We start from the raw sequence: 14,512 nt of genomic DNA, 5'->3' as shown, positions 1-14,512 counted from the left end.
ATCAAACAACTTCGTTCCAACATGTTAAAATATTCAAGCAGCTGTAATTCACGCTTGTTACGTATTATCAAGTTGAAACTTTGTTTTAACGCCGAACTAAAATTATAATAATAAAAAAAGCAATTCTGGTGAATTTTTTGAATTTGGTATTTTATCTACTTTGGGACGTTAATGATTATCCTCATGTTGGCCTTATATCTTATCTCTACTCTCCCATTTTTGTTCAGTCCTCATGAGGGAAACAGTTTACAGGCAATGTCCACTCGCCAACACTGTCCGGATTTATTTCCTCACGTCGTGGACATTTTCTCTTAATTACAAAAATGACGATTTCACCGGTGTACAAACATCTGTGGGTTACAAGTACAGTTTTTGTGATTTTACCTCACTTATATCTGGGATTATTATCTGACTACAAGATCTGTGGAGATTCAGAGTGTGAAAGTAAGTCTTAAACTACCTTTATATTGTAAAAGTCCAGGGTTTTTTTAATGCATCCATCATGTCTATGTGATGAAATGTGGTTTCAAAGCATTGATGATATTTTTATTTGTGTGTGTGTGTGTGTGTGTGTGTGTGTGTGTGTGTGTGTGTGTGTGTGTGTGTGTGTGTGTGTGTGTGTGTGTGTGTGTGTGTGTGTGTGTGTGTGTGTGTGTGTGTGTGTAGGCCCAATGAGTAGAGTGGTAGCCATCAGGGACCACCGCGGTAAAGACTGTCGGTTCCTCAGCTTCACTCCAGGAGACACCATCTTTGTTTACCACAAACTGACCGGAAGGAGGGAAGACCTCTGGGCAGGGAGTGTATGTCTGATCAGTGTGTTCACATCAGTAAATAACACAACAAATAACCAATCTAATGTCATCCATAGGTTCTGAGTTGATCAACTTAATCTACATTGTAGTGCTATTAGTCTGAGTGACTATTGTGTCTGATTAAATCAAAAGTACTCTTCATTTTAACATTTTAATGACATGAAAATATGTGAACACAATGAATGACTCTGGTAATTATTATAACTAAAGATCCAAGCCAGAGTGAGGAAATATTTCAGGATTTAAGATAAATAGGAAATGCATCCATCTATTGATCCAGGGTTTTTTTAGATGAGAAAATTGTGCCACTTATCCTACTTATCCGAGTCAGTAAAAGACTGCTTTCTAATAGAAAGCTGAACACATCTTGTTTTTCATTCACACTGCTCAACTTTAATTGCAATCATAGCTCCAACTAATAGTAAAAAAAAAAAATGCTGTAAGTGTATTTCTAAAAATGAGAGCCATGATCTTTGATTAATTTCCTACCTTTGTTGATCATTATTTGCTCATTTTTAAAGTTCTGTCTGTGCGCTGCTGTAACGTTACAGACCAATGATCATCAGGTTGGTTTGTGTGTGTTTTCTTTTTCTCTTTCAGATTGGCAAACGATTTGGTTATTTCCAAAAAGATGCAGTGCGAGAAAAGCATGTTTTTGCAATTATGGAGAAAGTAGTTGTAACACAGGTAAACAGTATGTTCTGTAGTGCTGTGGCTATAATTATCTACTATCATCAGACTGATAGTAGATAATTATGGAGGAATAACTATGATAAATAGTGCTAAAGTTGATATTATACAATAAATAAATAATTCTCGATTCTTTTCCTTTCTTGATTCAGGAGTCTGATTTCTTCTGTATGGATGAGTTTGGCTATCTTATTGACTCCAGTCATTTGGACAGTGATGATGATAACATGATTCTAAACCAAGAGTCAGAAACCACTCAAACAGCCCAGCACCCCGCTGATACAAACGTTAAAAGTCCACCATCTGAAGACATCTCTAGTGAAGTTGATCTCACATTGACAGCAGAGGACAAACCCAAAAACACTGATGTTACCACTGACAGTGCTCAGGTGGAAGCACAAGATGCTCCTGTGGCTCTGAATGAACAAGGTGGGTCTGCTTCGTCTGGCTGGCTGGGTTCTTCAGTGACAGGATGGTTAGGTCTGGATACGGTAGAGGAACCTGGAAATATGGCTGAAGGAGGGGAAAGCGGTGATAGAACAGAGAAACCAGCCAGAGCTTCTCTCGTGTCTTCGGTATCAGAATGGTTTGGTTTGGAAGGAGAGGAACAGTCTGATGATGCTGAGGAAAGAAGGGAAGAAGGAAAAGAAGTTGTTGATTCTTTTGCTTCAAGCGTGACTGGATGGTTTGGCTTTGGAGGAGAGGAAAGAAGGGATGATTCTTCAGACGAAGATCAAAACAAAGAAACAGACCATGGGGAAGAACAAGAACCAGCAGAGACATTCAGAAGTAGGAGGATGTCTCTGGACCTAGAAGGCAGCCGATTACAGGAAGAGGTGAACGAAGAGATCGGGACTCTGGATTGGCTGGGAAAAGAGCTGATGGGGTTTGGCCTGACCAATCACGCGTCAGGACAGGAGACAACAACCGAAAGAAATCAAGCAGACACGATCCAGGCAGAGGAAGAACAGCCAGAAAGTAGTTATTGGTTTGATTTGGGCATCAGCGACATTTTAGGCTTCAGGAAAGACAATAGTGAAGTTGATGGAAGTACAAGTGGGTTTACTGAGCCGAAAGAGGAAGAAATATTACAAGAAACGACACAATCAGAGAATATGAACACCAGCAAATCACAAAATACACTGACAGAGGACGGCAGGACAGAAATAAGTAATGAACTTGAGGTGGAGGAAACACTGAAGGAGACAACTGACCAATCAGAGCAAGAAATAGTTACTGGCTCTGAAGACAACAATAAGAGAGATATAGGAACACCAGACAGCAGCACAGATACAGCTTCGCCTGATCATACAGCATCTGAGGGCAGCCAAGAAAATAGTTCTCCTCCAAACAAGTTAGAGGAAAAGACCCAGGATGCAGGTGGATTGACGTCAGTGATCAGTAGTTTATTTCAAATAGGTGGTGAGTTAGAAGAAGAACGTGATACTCTAGATGATGAGGAGAAAGACACAAACACACTAGTTGGAAAAACATCTGCTGAAATGACAGATGAAGCTCAGTCGCCCAAATCAGCAGAACTTAGAGGCAACGATGACGAAGACAGAGAGACAGGAGAACAAATGAAAGAATCTGACATCGCCTCTGTGAATTTAAATTCAAACTCTAAGGGTCAGTCTTTGAGTGAGGAGGATCAAACAGGAGAAATCTCAAACAGCATTGATAAAACGGAGGAATCCGCAGAAATCTCCGGTAAAATTGGGACGGGAAGTGATGATCATGAAAGTGAAGGGTCTTATCCAGAGAGAAGTGCCTCTCATAAAGAAACTGCATCATCTCAGATGGATGCCGCGACAATACAAAGTGACGTTGACGGAACAGGTGTCAAGGAGAGCAGAGGAGAGAATAAGGCTTCTTTAGCATCAAGTGCAGCTGGAGACAGAAATGAGCCAGCCTCCAATGAGGATCAACCTGCTCCCAGTAAAGAAACCAGTGTCCATCATTCAGGTCCACTGGTTATGGCTAAGAATAAACCAGAAGCTGAGACACACCAGGGTGAATTCAGACAGGAGAGCCCTGTTGGATCCCATTCTACGAATAGAAGTACTGACACCATCCCAGAAGGGACATTTTATACTCATGACAAGACAACACTGTTAGCAGATGTCAGTGTGGACTCTCCACATATACAACAAACAGAGAGACGTCAAGACAACTCAGTTCAAGCTGAAACAGTAAAGTTTGAAGATGATGCATTGAATGAAAGTGACACTCACTTAGAAAGAGAGGAAGTGGAGGAGTCGAAGAACGAGGAAATGGAAGCAGAAACAGTAGAATTAAAACACGATGAGGAGGTTAAGGTGCTGGGAAAGCTGCAGGAAGTGAATGAGGAAATGCAGGAGGAGACAGAGGAGGTAAAGGAAGAAGAGAAACAGCAGGTCCTGACGGACATCAAGGAAGATGACAAACATGAGGAGATAGGACGAGGACAAAAAGAGGAAATGCAGGAACTGGTCGTAAAGGATGAGACACAAACAGAGATGGAAGGGCTAAAAGAAGAGGAAAACCAGGCAGAGAAGGGGGAGTTTGAGGATGAGGTGGAGGAAATAAAGAGAACGAACAATCTACAAAAGGATGGAGACAAACAGGCAACAAAAGATTTAAAAGAATACAAGAAACAGGTAGAAGAGGAGAAGCTCGATAAAGATGAGATACAGCAGCAAAATAATGGCCTGAAGGAGGAAATGCAGAAGGAAGTTGAAGACGAGAGAACGGAAGAAAAGCAGGCTGGGACAGAGGAGTTAATGGAAGATGAGAAGATTGGCACACTGGGAACGCAGCAGGAAGTGGATGAGGAAAAGCAGGAGGAAGCAGAGGATTTACAGGAGGAAGTAAAGCAGGAGGTACTGAAGGAGATCGAAGAAGATAAACAGGAAATGATAAAAGAAGTAAAGATGGATGAGATAGAAGTAGCTGAAAAACAAACAGAAGACTTAGAGGAAAAGCAGGAGGAACTGGAAGAGGAGAGAATAGAGGGGGTAATAGAAGTGGAGGAAATGAAAGTAGAGGAGGAAGTGGATGGAGACAAACTTATCCAGTCATCTCACTTTGAGGTAGAGGTGGAAAACCTCCACAACTTGTCCTTTGGCAATCAGAAAGACAACACTAGGCCAGAGTCAGAGTCTACTGAGGGAGAGAAGAACATAACAGAAGAGGATGAGAGAGGGGTTGAAGAAGACAAAGAGAGAAATCTGAATGTCCCATCTGAAGGCATAGCGAGGGATGAGGTGAGAGAGATGCTGGAAGAAAGAAGTTTTGACAACACTGAGGCCGACGGCACGAAGGATGAGCTGACAGAGAAAAAGAGTGAATTAATTATAACTGGGAATAAAGTTATCAAAAGCAAAAATGCTTTTGACCTTAAAGCTGTGGAGGAGGATGTCATATCTGAACAATCTACTTCATACGTGTCTGAAGATCCTACTGGTTCCTCCTTCCTGTCTGGTGGTGGTGTTAAAAGTGAAGCAGAAAGTGGAGGAGGAAGAGGAGGAGAAGGAGGAGGAGGACTTGGCATTTTCCAAAACACCTTCAACTTTTTCACACAACCATCCGCCTCAGAATCCATAGAACCCACCCAAAGTTTGGATTCCTTGACATCGGACATCAGCTCTTTGACTTCTGAGCAAGATCCGGATTCATCCACCATCACTAACACTAACCATCAAGGTATTTTTCTCTGCATGGCCTGAAACATCACATTAGCAATCTCTTAAGTTAATGTCATATTTAAAGATTAGTATACATTTGCTTTGCAATGATGTCAATCAGATGTGTCTCCCCGATAAATACAGCTGAGGCCAGCTGTTTCAGTGGATCCTGCTCCACTCACAATAAAGATGAGGAAATGGCAGCTGAGGAAGAGTCAGATAATGTGGGAGAATCCTCTGACTTCCTGGATAGCAACACACCAAGAGATGACTGGATGAGGTTGGACAAAGAAAAAAGTGAACTGAATGAAGGTGGGGAAAAAGAGAAGGTGATTGAGGATGGGAAAAGATTAGGGAAGATTAAAAGAAGCAAAGAGGAGCAATTGTTCACTGAGTCTCGTCTTCATGTTCAGCCTGGAACACAGCCACAGGAAGGTATGGATGACTCGAGTAATCCTTAATCAAGAGGGATCAAATGATGTTAAAGAGAATTTAAGCAAAGAATACTGTTCAACTGAGCAGTGGATTTGTGCAATTCCCTCCAGGATTAATCGATCTATCGCTATCATTTATGTTTTTTTCTCTTTTCTACAGCAGAACAACAGTGCAATAAACATAGTATCTGTTTGATTATTTTTAATGCATCATCATGATATCATCACCATATTTTGAATGCCATTATGTCTGGTTTCTAGGTGTTATGGAGCAAATTGTGGACTTGGCCCATCAGATTGCTGAAGACTCAACCACACATATTCATGCAGCAAAGCAGCTCCTTATTTGGCTGATAATTCAGGTGAGATTTGTTAGTATATATAAAAAAAGATAAATGTAGTAATAATGAGGTACAAATGGTGTCGGATTAACGTTACAGCCGCAGAACATTTCTGCACCTTTTTGTGCGCATAAATGACCCTCTAGTAGTTCATATAGTCTGCTTCTTTAAGGCTGATGTTGCGTAAGTCTCAGCTGTCAAACTTGTTGAGCGCTGCCAACATCACTCATGTGTTAATGCTGACTGAAACACACTGATCCCGCTCAACGGACACATTATTCCATGTTTCGAGAGAGCTCTAGATTTTATTGACTCGAATGGACCAAAATGAAGTCAGTTCGGTGAGTAATTTATGAACATTTTATTAAACTTTTACATAAGATGGAAGTCTTCACTTGCGTTCCACCAGCTTCTTATTAACAGCAGTCGTGGCCAAACTGAAGTGTGACATGGTGAAGTGATTGTACACGAAGATAAATGCAAAATAATTGTGCTACCTATATAAACATGACCGATAACAAACTTATTATTGTGTCACCTGTTTTCTTCTGTGTCACTGACAGCGGTCTGATCTGCCAGTGTGGCATTTTACAATTGGTGACGTTGGGAAGGAACCATTTATGCCAGTGGGGGGATTACGTAAATATTTCTACATATATCTTTGACTATTAAAATCATGAAGTCCTATTTTATCATGTTTATGTTTTTATTAATGTATTTTGAGGGTTAAATCCTAAATCAAATGGTATCAGTTGAGTGTAATTGTTATAAACATTTCGTAAAGTTAGTTTTTGTAGCCGTGTCCCTCCTATGACGTTAAAGTAACGTGGTCCATTCCTTGAGCTTCGGTGTTGTGAGTAGGATGCGAAAGCGACGATAGTCCGGCAGGCAGCATCTGATTTCAGTTTAAATGGACGAAAGCGTTGAAATAATAATTAAATGAAATAATTCGGAAATGGTGGAACATACTACAAGCGACCAGCTGCCCGGCAATGTGGTCAATTTCCAGTCGACGGCAGAGGCGTACTACAGTATCGCCGTGGAGAAAGTGAAGGATGTACGTAATGTAGCATGTTAGCGTTAGCAGCTAGTTGTGACAGACGTACCGGGTTGTTGTTCAGTCCAAACGGGGTTGTGTTACCCCTGAGCGGTTACATGTTTTATCTTTGTTTAGCATTTAACACATTTAGACAATACGTGTGTCCTTTAGTGCTGTTGTCCAACTGTCAAGCCTACATGGACGTTTAATTTAGCTTTATTAGATGTCTGTCATTCACCACAGTTAGCTCGTATTAGTTAGCTAGCAAGTAACTTTACTATGGAGTAGGATGATGAGTTTTTATTTTATAATTTATTTCAGTTAAATTATGACAGTGATTTTAAAAGTATTTTTGTAGTAATGAATAAGCTATTGCTGTCCACAAAAAGTTGGTGTTTTTAAGAGCTCCTGTTATTAAAACGTTGAGGATGGGTAGTGAAGCCTATCTGCTATATTTTAGATACTTATGCAGTGTTAAAAGATTAATCCTAATGTCAGCAATTATTCCTTTTTGTAGAATCCACTCAAATAAAAAGAATAGAGTGAGCAAAGTGTTGTTCTCACAGACAGGATCGTCCACATCTTTTAAACATGTTGGATAAAGCCAGTTGCTAAAGCAAATGTCTGTTTCCTGTTCATACAGGTTGTGTCCACACTGCCTGACGACATCAGACCCGGGCCAGATCTTTATGGGGTGCCATGGGAACCAGTCATCATTTCCAGTATGGTGGGACTAATGACGGTGCTGTTGTTCTCTTGCAGATGTTATAGCTCTGTGAGTATAAACATCAGCTTCACAAATACGTTAGATATTTATATGAATGTATAGTGCTACTTGTTGCATCAACCATACAAAGACAGAGACCAAACTCAACCCATTTGTCAACCAATTAATCGTTCAATGACTATTTTTTCATCATTTTCTTCTTAAATCTTTGCAGGTCAAAAGTAGACTATATCAAAGTAAGTTGTTACAGTTATTTTTTACTTTCCCTTTTTCATTATTTGTGAGAAATACAACTCACAGCCAATTTAACCTTCCTGAGAAAACCAAGCAGACTTTTTTAAACAAACAATTATAAAACAATTTTGAATTTTTTTATGAGATTTGCATTTCCTGTTTTCAGGTAAGGAGCGGCGGATGGCAGAACAGGTGGCACAGTTGCTGAATGAAAAATGTAAAGTCCTTGAGACTCTCAGCAAATGTCAGCAAGAGGTTAGTTCCACCGCTGTCTGATCACTGAAGGCAGAGCCTGTCTGTTACAATGTAATCCGTAGTCATTTGAATTTTTTTTCTAATGCATGAAAAGCATCTATATTACCAAGTTTAAGTGTTTTTTTTTTCACTTATTTCCTCATGAAGTACGATGACCTCGAGAACTCTTTGAGGAACAATGGCGTTTTAGCTCAAACTGAAGAAACAGAACTTCTGCAGGTAAAGAAAACAGTTTCACTATCCTTAACTGTAGATGTGTACATAGTATTTTGATAAAAAAACAAATGTTGTTTGAAGTATTTAGTCATCACTTTGAACTCCTGTGAAAATTTCTTTCAAATACTTCCAACGGAACTATTTTGGAAATATTGTTCATGTTTTCCTTTATTTGGCATCAACATGTAATTAGATGTCCAGTACATCGCATCTTGTTTGCCTTCCCTTCCAGGGTAAAGTCACACAATTGGGTCATGCTAATGCAGAGCTGGGGAAGGATCTCGAACAATTGAAGGACCAGTTGTTACAACAGAGAGGACATAGAAGAGAGCAAGAGAAGAGGGTTAGAAAGCACACAACAAAACTGTCAAAGTGTACTGACTAATATCTGCCATGAGTCAAAAATTACAGTTGAATAGGAATGAGAGGCCATTCTGTAGCTTGATACTGATTGATTGGATTATTGATTTTATGTTTCCAGATTGCAGTACTTGAAGAGGACATGAAGAAAATTGAAGAAGAAACCAGAGACCTCCAGTCACAGGATGAGCAGGTGCTCCATAGCCTCACCTCCTGTCTTTGCACCTTCATGTTTCAGTCATTTTTGTGTGTCTTTGATTCACGTGAGGTTATTGCTGACTTTATGTCTCTGTAGGCACAAACCACTCTGAAAGTATATAATATGAACAACGACAGACTACAGAGGAATCTGGAAACAGCTGGGGAGGCGAATACACTACTGCTGGAGAGCAACGCTCACGTAGGATCACACACACACACACATTAGTGATATTTGGATCACACACACACACACACACACACACACACACACACACACACACACACACACACACATTAGTGATATTTACACATGATTGGAAGTGAGGCAGGTTTTTTTTGGCATGGCTAAAGTGGGAATTTGATAGTACTACTTCTCTATCAACTAATGTACACGAATAATGGTTTTGTATGTGAACTGATTACAACCATGTACTCTGAATTATTTCTTTTTACTATTCTCCATGCTGTTTCTTCTCTCTACAGTTAAAGCAGCAGGTGGAGGGATGGGCAGAACGAGTGAGTGAGTTGGATGCAGAGATAAGCAGGTGTGAGGTCAGCCATAGCGCAATGCTGCAGGATGTGGCTAACAAGGATGAGCGAATAATGGTATCAGATTTTAATTATAGATCTTTTTAGTAAAAACAGAGCTTTATTGAATATATCTCAAACTGTGACGGCATTTTGGATTTCCAGGATTTTTCCTTCAAATTTAATACCAAATATATCTATTCCTCCAGTCCTTGACAGACAGGCTGCTGAGGATGAAAGCTTGGGATTCAGACCTGGAGAGTGAAGGAGACCAAGAAGGGAGGGAGAATGAAACCACTGATGGGACAGCAAGGAGAGGAGAAGAGAATGGAAGTGGAGACAAAACAGACACACAAACTCATCTCCAGAAAGTCCAGAAACTCATATATGCTGCTAAGGTAACTGTATCAGTGTTAAATGCATTTCATTAAATGCTGGTTGATAGATAATATTTGAACAAAGGCTCTGAAACTCTCTTTAGACCAGACTCAGGTTTTACGGTAAACGCTTTAGTGAATGCCAGCTAATACATTGTGATTGTATTTGTGTGTAGCTGAATGCAGACCTCAAATCAGTAGATGAAGACAAGGACAGAGCATTTGCGAAACTCAACGATGAAGTCAAAGCTAAAGAAGATTTGTTAGGTAAGTTAAGTGTCTGCTTGTATGAAGGTTGATTAAAAAAAACTGAATGTACAGTTATTTTTTTGGAGTTTATGGAATTTTAAGCCTTTCAATTGATTTTATTTTGAGAAATGTATCAGATATACAACAATTTTTCTAATAGACAAAGACAACCGAGATAATTTTTTCCTTAATGTCCTTCAGTGAATTGCACCGATAGCGATACATCTTTTGCTTGGCAAGGCTTGTTTACAGATAAACAACTATCCCATGTGACTTATCAGTTATCGGTTTAAAGATTACACACATAACTGATGTGCTATTTGGTGCATTTGTTTGTTTTTACATCCAGTGAGCATTAAGGAGATGGAGAATGAGAAAATATCTTTGCATTCAGACAAAGAGCACTTCTCAGATCAGGTAGGTAACCAACCTGAACTTTCTGTTCTTGTCTTATCTTATTGTAATGACAGTTTATTTTATTGTAATGACTGTATATTTAGTTGCTTTTGTGTTTATTTCTGTTATTCATACATTCAGGTACAAAGATTACAACAGAAACTCAACATTATGACAGAAATGTACCAGGAGAATGAGCTCAAGCTCCACAGGTATAGACACAAGGATACAAATATGGAGATGCTGTAGATTTCATAGTATCATACAGTAGCGTTGATGCGTTTGTGTGTTTGTAGGCTGCTGACGGTGGAGGAGAAGGAGCGACTACAGAAAGAAGAGAAACTAAATAAAGCAGACAAAAACATAGCGATGGCCATGGAGGAACTCAACAATTATAGGTAGCGTCTTCCGCTTCCAAAAGCATTTACATATTTTAGCCTCCCATGCACAAATTTCCAAATTTGGGATAAATAAAGTATATTTTATTTTATCTTATCAAAATCAGTCATGTCTGTACATCACTGTTTTCCTCAGACAACGAGCAACAGAGATGGAGGAAGAGTTGGAGAAAACCAAACAGTCTTACCAAACTCAAATGTCGGCGCATGAGAAGAAAGCTCACAATAACTGGGTCAGTAAAAATCCACTTCAAACCGTTTTTGAAATGCGAAAGAGGAAACTGCGTTGACGATATCGCACTGGTTTTCCAGCTGGCTGCCCGAGCAGCAGAGAGAGAACTGGCAGACATCAGGAGAGAGAACGGACTCTTGAGACAGAAGTAAGTTTATTTATGCTGAATTCATTTTTAATGACCTGTTCTAAACATACAAAACCTGACAATATTCTGAACCTCACAGAAATGTTTTATTTATTTTATTGTTTTTTACTTTGTTTTCAGATACGGGGTACATTGTGTAGCCAGGCCCAGAAAGTAATTACCATATGTTGATTTTTTGTTTGATCACAGGTTGACAGATACACAGTTTAAACTGGATGCCCTCGACAAAGACCCCTATGCATTGGACAGCCTGGCAAGACCACTACCTTTTAGAGGTATACACACACACACACACACACACAGCCAATGTGTGGCAAATGTAACCTTGTCTGGAAGTGCGAGAGGCTGCAGACATCTAGAGTTCTCACTCACCAAACTATCCTTCACCTCCAGCTGAACGATCACCCTACGGTCCTTCTCCTTTGGGTCGCCCAACATCTGAAACCAGACCTTTTCTGTCTCCGCCTACGTTAATGGATGCACCGCCCACTAGACTGTCTCCTAGAGGTGAACACACGCACACACACAATGACAGACGTTCAGGACATTCTCACGTCCTGCTGGTGTCAATGGGAGCTTTTTTTGTGTTTTGCTTCCAGCGCCCTCTGGTGGCCAAGTGGAAATGGAGCGGAGCGGAGGTCCTCATTCAGACAGCGGCTCAAGTTCTCCAACGTGGGAAAGGGATCGCAGGGGACCCCCACCAGGGCCCCCCGGGCCCCTAGGCCCTCCAGGTGTGTGTCTGTTAGTGTTTTAGAGAATGGCCTGTTGCCCATACTGTGGTATTTCAAAGCCTGGCTGTGCTTGGATGACCTGCTCCTAAGCGCATGGGGTATTAAAATTTGAATCTTTTTTATGGATATTTGTTTTCTCACATGCAAACAGAATCTAGAAATTGAATCAATGTCTAGACACAAAGTTCTCCAAATGTTTTTACAATATGGTTTATTAAACAACTTTTTAATTTAGCAATTTTTTAATGTTGGAAAAGTGAAAATTTTAGTCCAGATGACGTTACTTTAAGAAAACCGATGACAATACAAGACTGACTTGTGACTTTTTGTTTGTTTGTTTGTTTTTTGTAATTTGCTGCATCTTAAGGTGTGATTGGCTGTTCACACCTTACTAGACACTATAGATATGTATGATCAATTATCCTTCTGATCATTAGAGGAAAACAGTAACAAAAATGTCATCTTTCCTTTTCTCTCCGCATCTTATTTTTAGGTTACATGTTTCCAGAACAAGGCGGTCCAATGTACAGGAGACCTCCACCTCCTCCAGGAGCTCTGGGCTTCTTACCACCTCCTGGTGCCCTCCTGCCCCCCCCTCTCCATCTGAGGAGTCTCCCGCCGGGACCCCCTCACCCTGCAGATATGGCCGGTGAGTTACTCTGGTCTGTTTTGTCACCTCTATCTGTAGATATCTCACAGGTTGGGTGTCGGGGTTCAAGCGATACATTTATAAACCAACATCTTATTCATTGGTGTGAATGCTTGTCGATGCAGATGGCGCATACAGAGAGAACAGCCTCGGGCCTGGGGAGCAGGAGCTCAGGGGGGTGAGTGATGGGGTCCAGTCTGTCTGAGTTTGGATCTGGACTCCAGCTTCTGTTTGACTTTTTTCCTCCATCTGTGTCTCCAGCCGAGTCCCGGAGATCGAAGGTCTCCACCTGAATCCGACCCAAGGATGGGGGGCGCACCCCCTCCTGGACCCCCAATGGGCCCCATGGATGGACCTTTTCCCCGTAGAGCCCCTTTTGGATTACCACCTCCTGACTTCTACCCTCCCAGGGGGCCCAGAGTCCTCCCGGTGATGCCAAGTAAGTTATCGCCTCAACGTTCCAGCAGAGTGTCATCAGGGTGAACCTAAAGCTCTTCTGATCCTCTCCTCCTCCAGTGTGGGCTCCCCCACCTCCCGGGGTGATGTTTCCTCCTCGATTCCCTCCAGGTGGACCTCCCCTTCCTCACTATGCCCCCCCCATGCGGGCCCCTCTGCACGATGGCCTCCCTCCTCCTTCCATGGGTCCTCTCCCCTCGGCTCCACATAGTCAGTCTCCAGATGAGCACATACCCAAACCGGAAGACGCCATTTGAGCCTGAGGCGTGAGACGTTTAAGGTTCCACTAGTGGTTGGGCTCATCACAATTATGCATCCTGGTACTTCCTTAAATATCTTATCATAAAACCACCAAGATGAGCTTAATGAAGAGCGTTGGAGCCATCCGCCATCATGAACCTGATCTGTTATCGTTTCTCCTCCGTTGTACTTTCTCCTTTTCGCCTTTTGCCTTGCCTCTTTGTTGTTTCTTTCTTTCTGCCTCGCCTTCATCCAGCTGTGAGGTCTATCTTGTTGCTGTGGAGTCACGGTGCAGCTTGATTTCACATACAGGAACGCAGCAACTCGACCCGTATCGGTCTTTGTGGTAGCATTCCCAGCAGATACGGTTTGATGATTCCAGAAAGGGTTTTAAACTGCATTTAGGCAGAAATGTCTTCATGCAGGAATGACGAACGTGACGTCTTTGAGTTATTTTGTCTGGCATAAGTCAAAATTTCATCTTAATGCCACAGAAAAAGAAATCTAAATGTTCTTACCGGATTACGACTGAACCTAGATCGCATTTACATCAGTTTTTATATCATCTGACTGAATACAATCTAAAACTCCAAATGTTTCTCAAAGGTCAAACAAGTCAGTTTCTTAAAAAATAATTCAAGAGCACGAGGCCTGATGGTTTTCCTGTGGGACTTATGGGACTGGCAGCTGATTGCTTTGCTCCACTTGTGATTACATTTCAGTGACTTTAAGAAGATGGCTTCTAATAGTCACTGGGACTGTTAGAAGCCAAGGACGGCTGGGACTTCACAGCTGAGTTGTTTAAAGGAAATAGACTGAACAGAAGTTACCTTCAAAGTCATAAAGATGTCACTCATGTGAATGTTGTAAAAAGTTAGTATTAAGAGATTAATAAAGATGGGCAAATTTTCAATGTCTCCATTTCTGGAGTGTAATGGTGTGAATTTTAATCTGCATTCCTCTAAACCTCACTTTCACAATAAAAGTCAAGGCATGAAATCTAGAAATTACTTAAGGGGATCAACACAATTAATGCTTTTGCTTTTGTTAATGCTTTTCAAGAAAATCCAAACATGTCTCTTTGCTGCAGAACGCACAATAGTGACCTATACTTGCCTATATTTTGTTATTTTG

The 14,512-nt window shown here is 41.0% G+C and overlaps 1 protein-coding gene across 2 annotated transcripts; it reads left to right on the top strand.

The window, feature by feature from the left end:
- The first annotated feature begins 320 nt into the window (after positions 1–320).
- On the top strand, positions 321–14,299 carry mia2 (MIA SH3 domain ER export factor 2). 2 transcript variants are annotated; one of them, XM_068338991.1, is made up of 28 exons: positions 321–444; positions 667–800; positions 1,413–1,499; positions 1,655–5,186; positions 5,312–5,602; positions 5,863–5,963; positions 7,625–7,756; positions 7,923–7,944; positions 8,109–8,197; positions 8,345–8,416; positions 8,646–8,756; positions 8,895–8,966; positions 9,069–9,173; positions 9,458–9,580; positions 9,712–9,900; positions 10,056–10,146; positions 10,478–10,545; positions 10,666–10,736; positions 10,821–10,922; positions 11,059–11,155; positions 11,235–11,302; positions 11,492–11,577; positions 11,696–11,809; positions 11,902–12,033; positions 12,527–12,682; positions 12,808–12,860; positions 12,944–13,121; positions 13,199–14,299. In XM_068338991.1, exons 1-28 carry the CDS (start codon positions 324–326, stop codon positions 13,393–13,395), a joined length of 6,594 nt encoding a protein of 2,197 aa, XP_068195092.1. In that variant the 5' UTR covers positions 321–323; the 3' UTR covers positions 13,396–14,299. The 2 variants fall into 2 exon arrangements, with proteins under 2 accessions (XP_068195092.1, XP_068195090.1); XM_068338989.1 differs by having other exon boundaries at positions 8,607–8,756.
- The last annotated feature ends 213 nt before the right edge of the window (positions 14,300–14,512 follow it).

This window comes from Antennarius striatus, chromosome 17 (genome assembly GCF_040054535.1).
Source record: "Antennarius striatus isolate MH-2024 chromosome 17, ASM4005453v1, whole genome shotgun sequence".
Taxonomy (NCBI): Eukaryota; Metazoa; Chordata; class Actinopteri; order Lophiiformes; family Antennariidae; genus Antennarius; species Antennarius striatus.
Note: the sequence above shows the minus strand (reverse complement) of the source record. Positions and strands in the feature narration are given on the sequence as shown.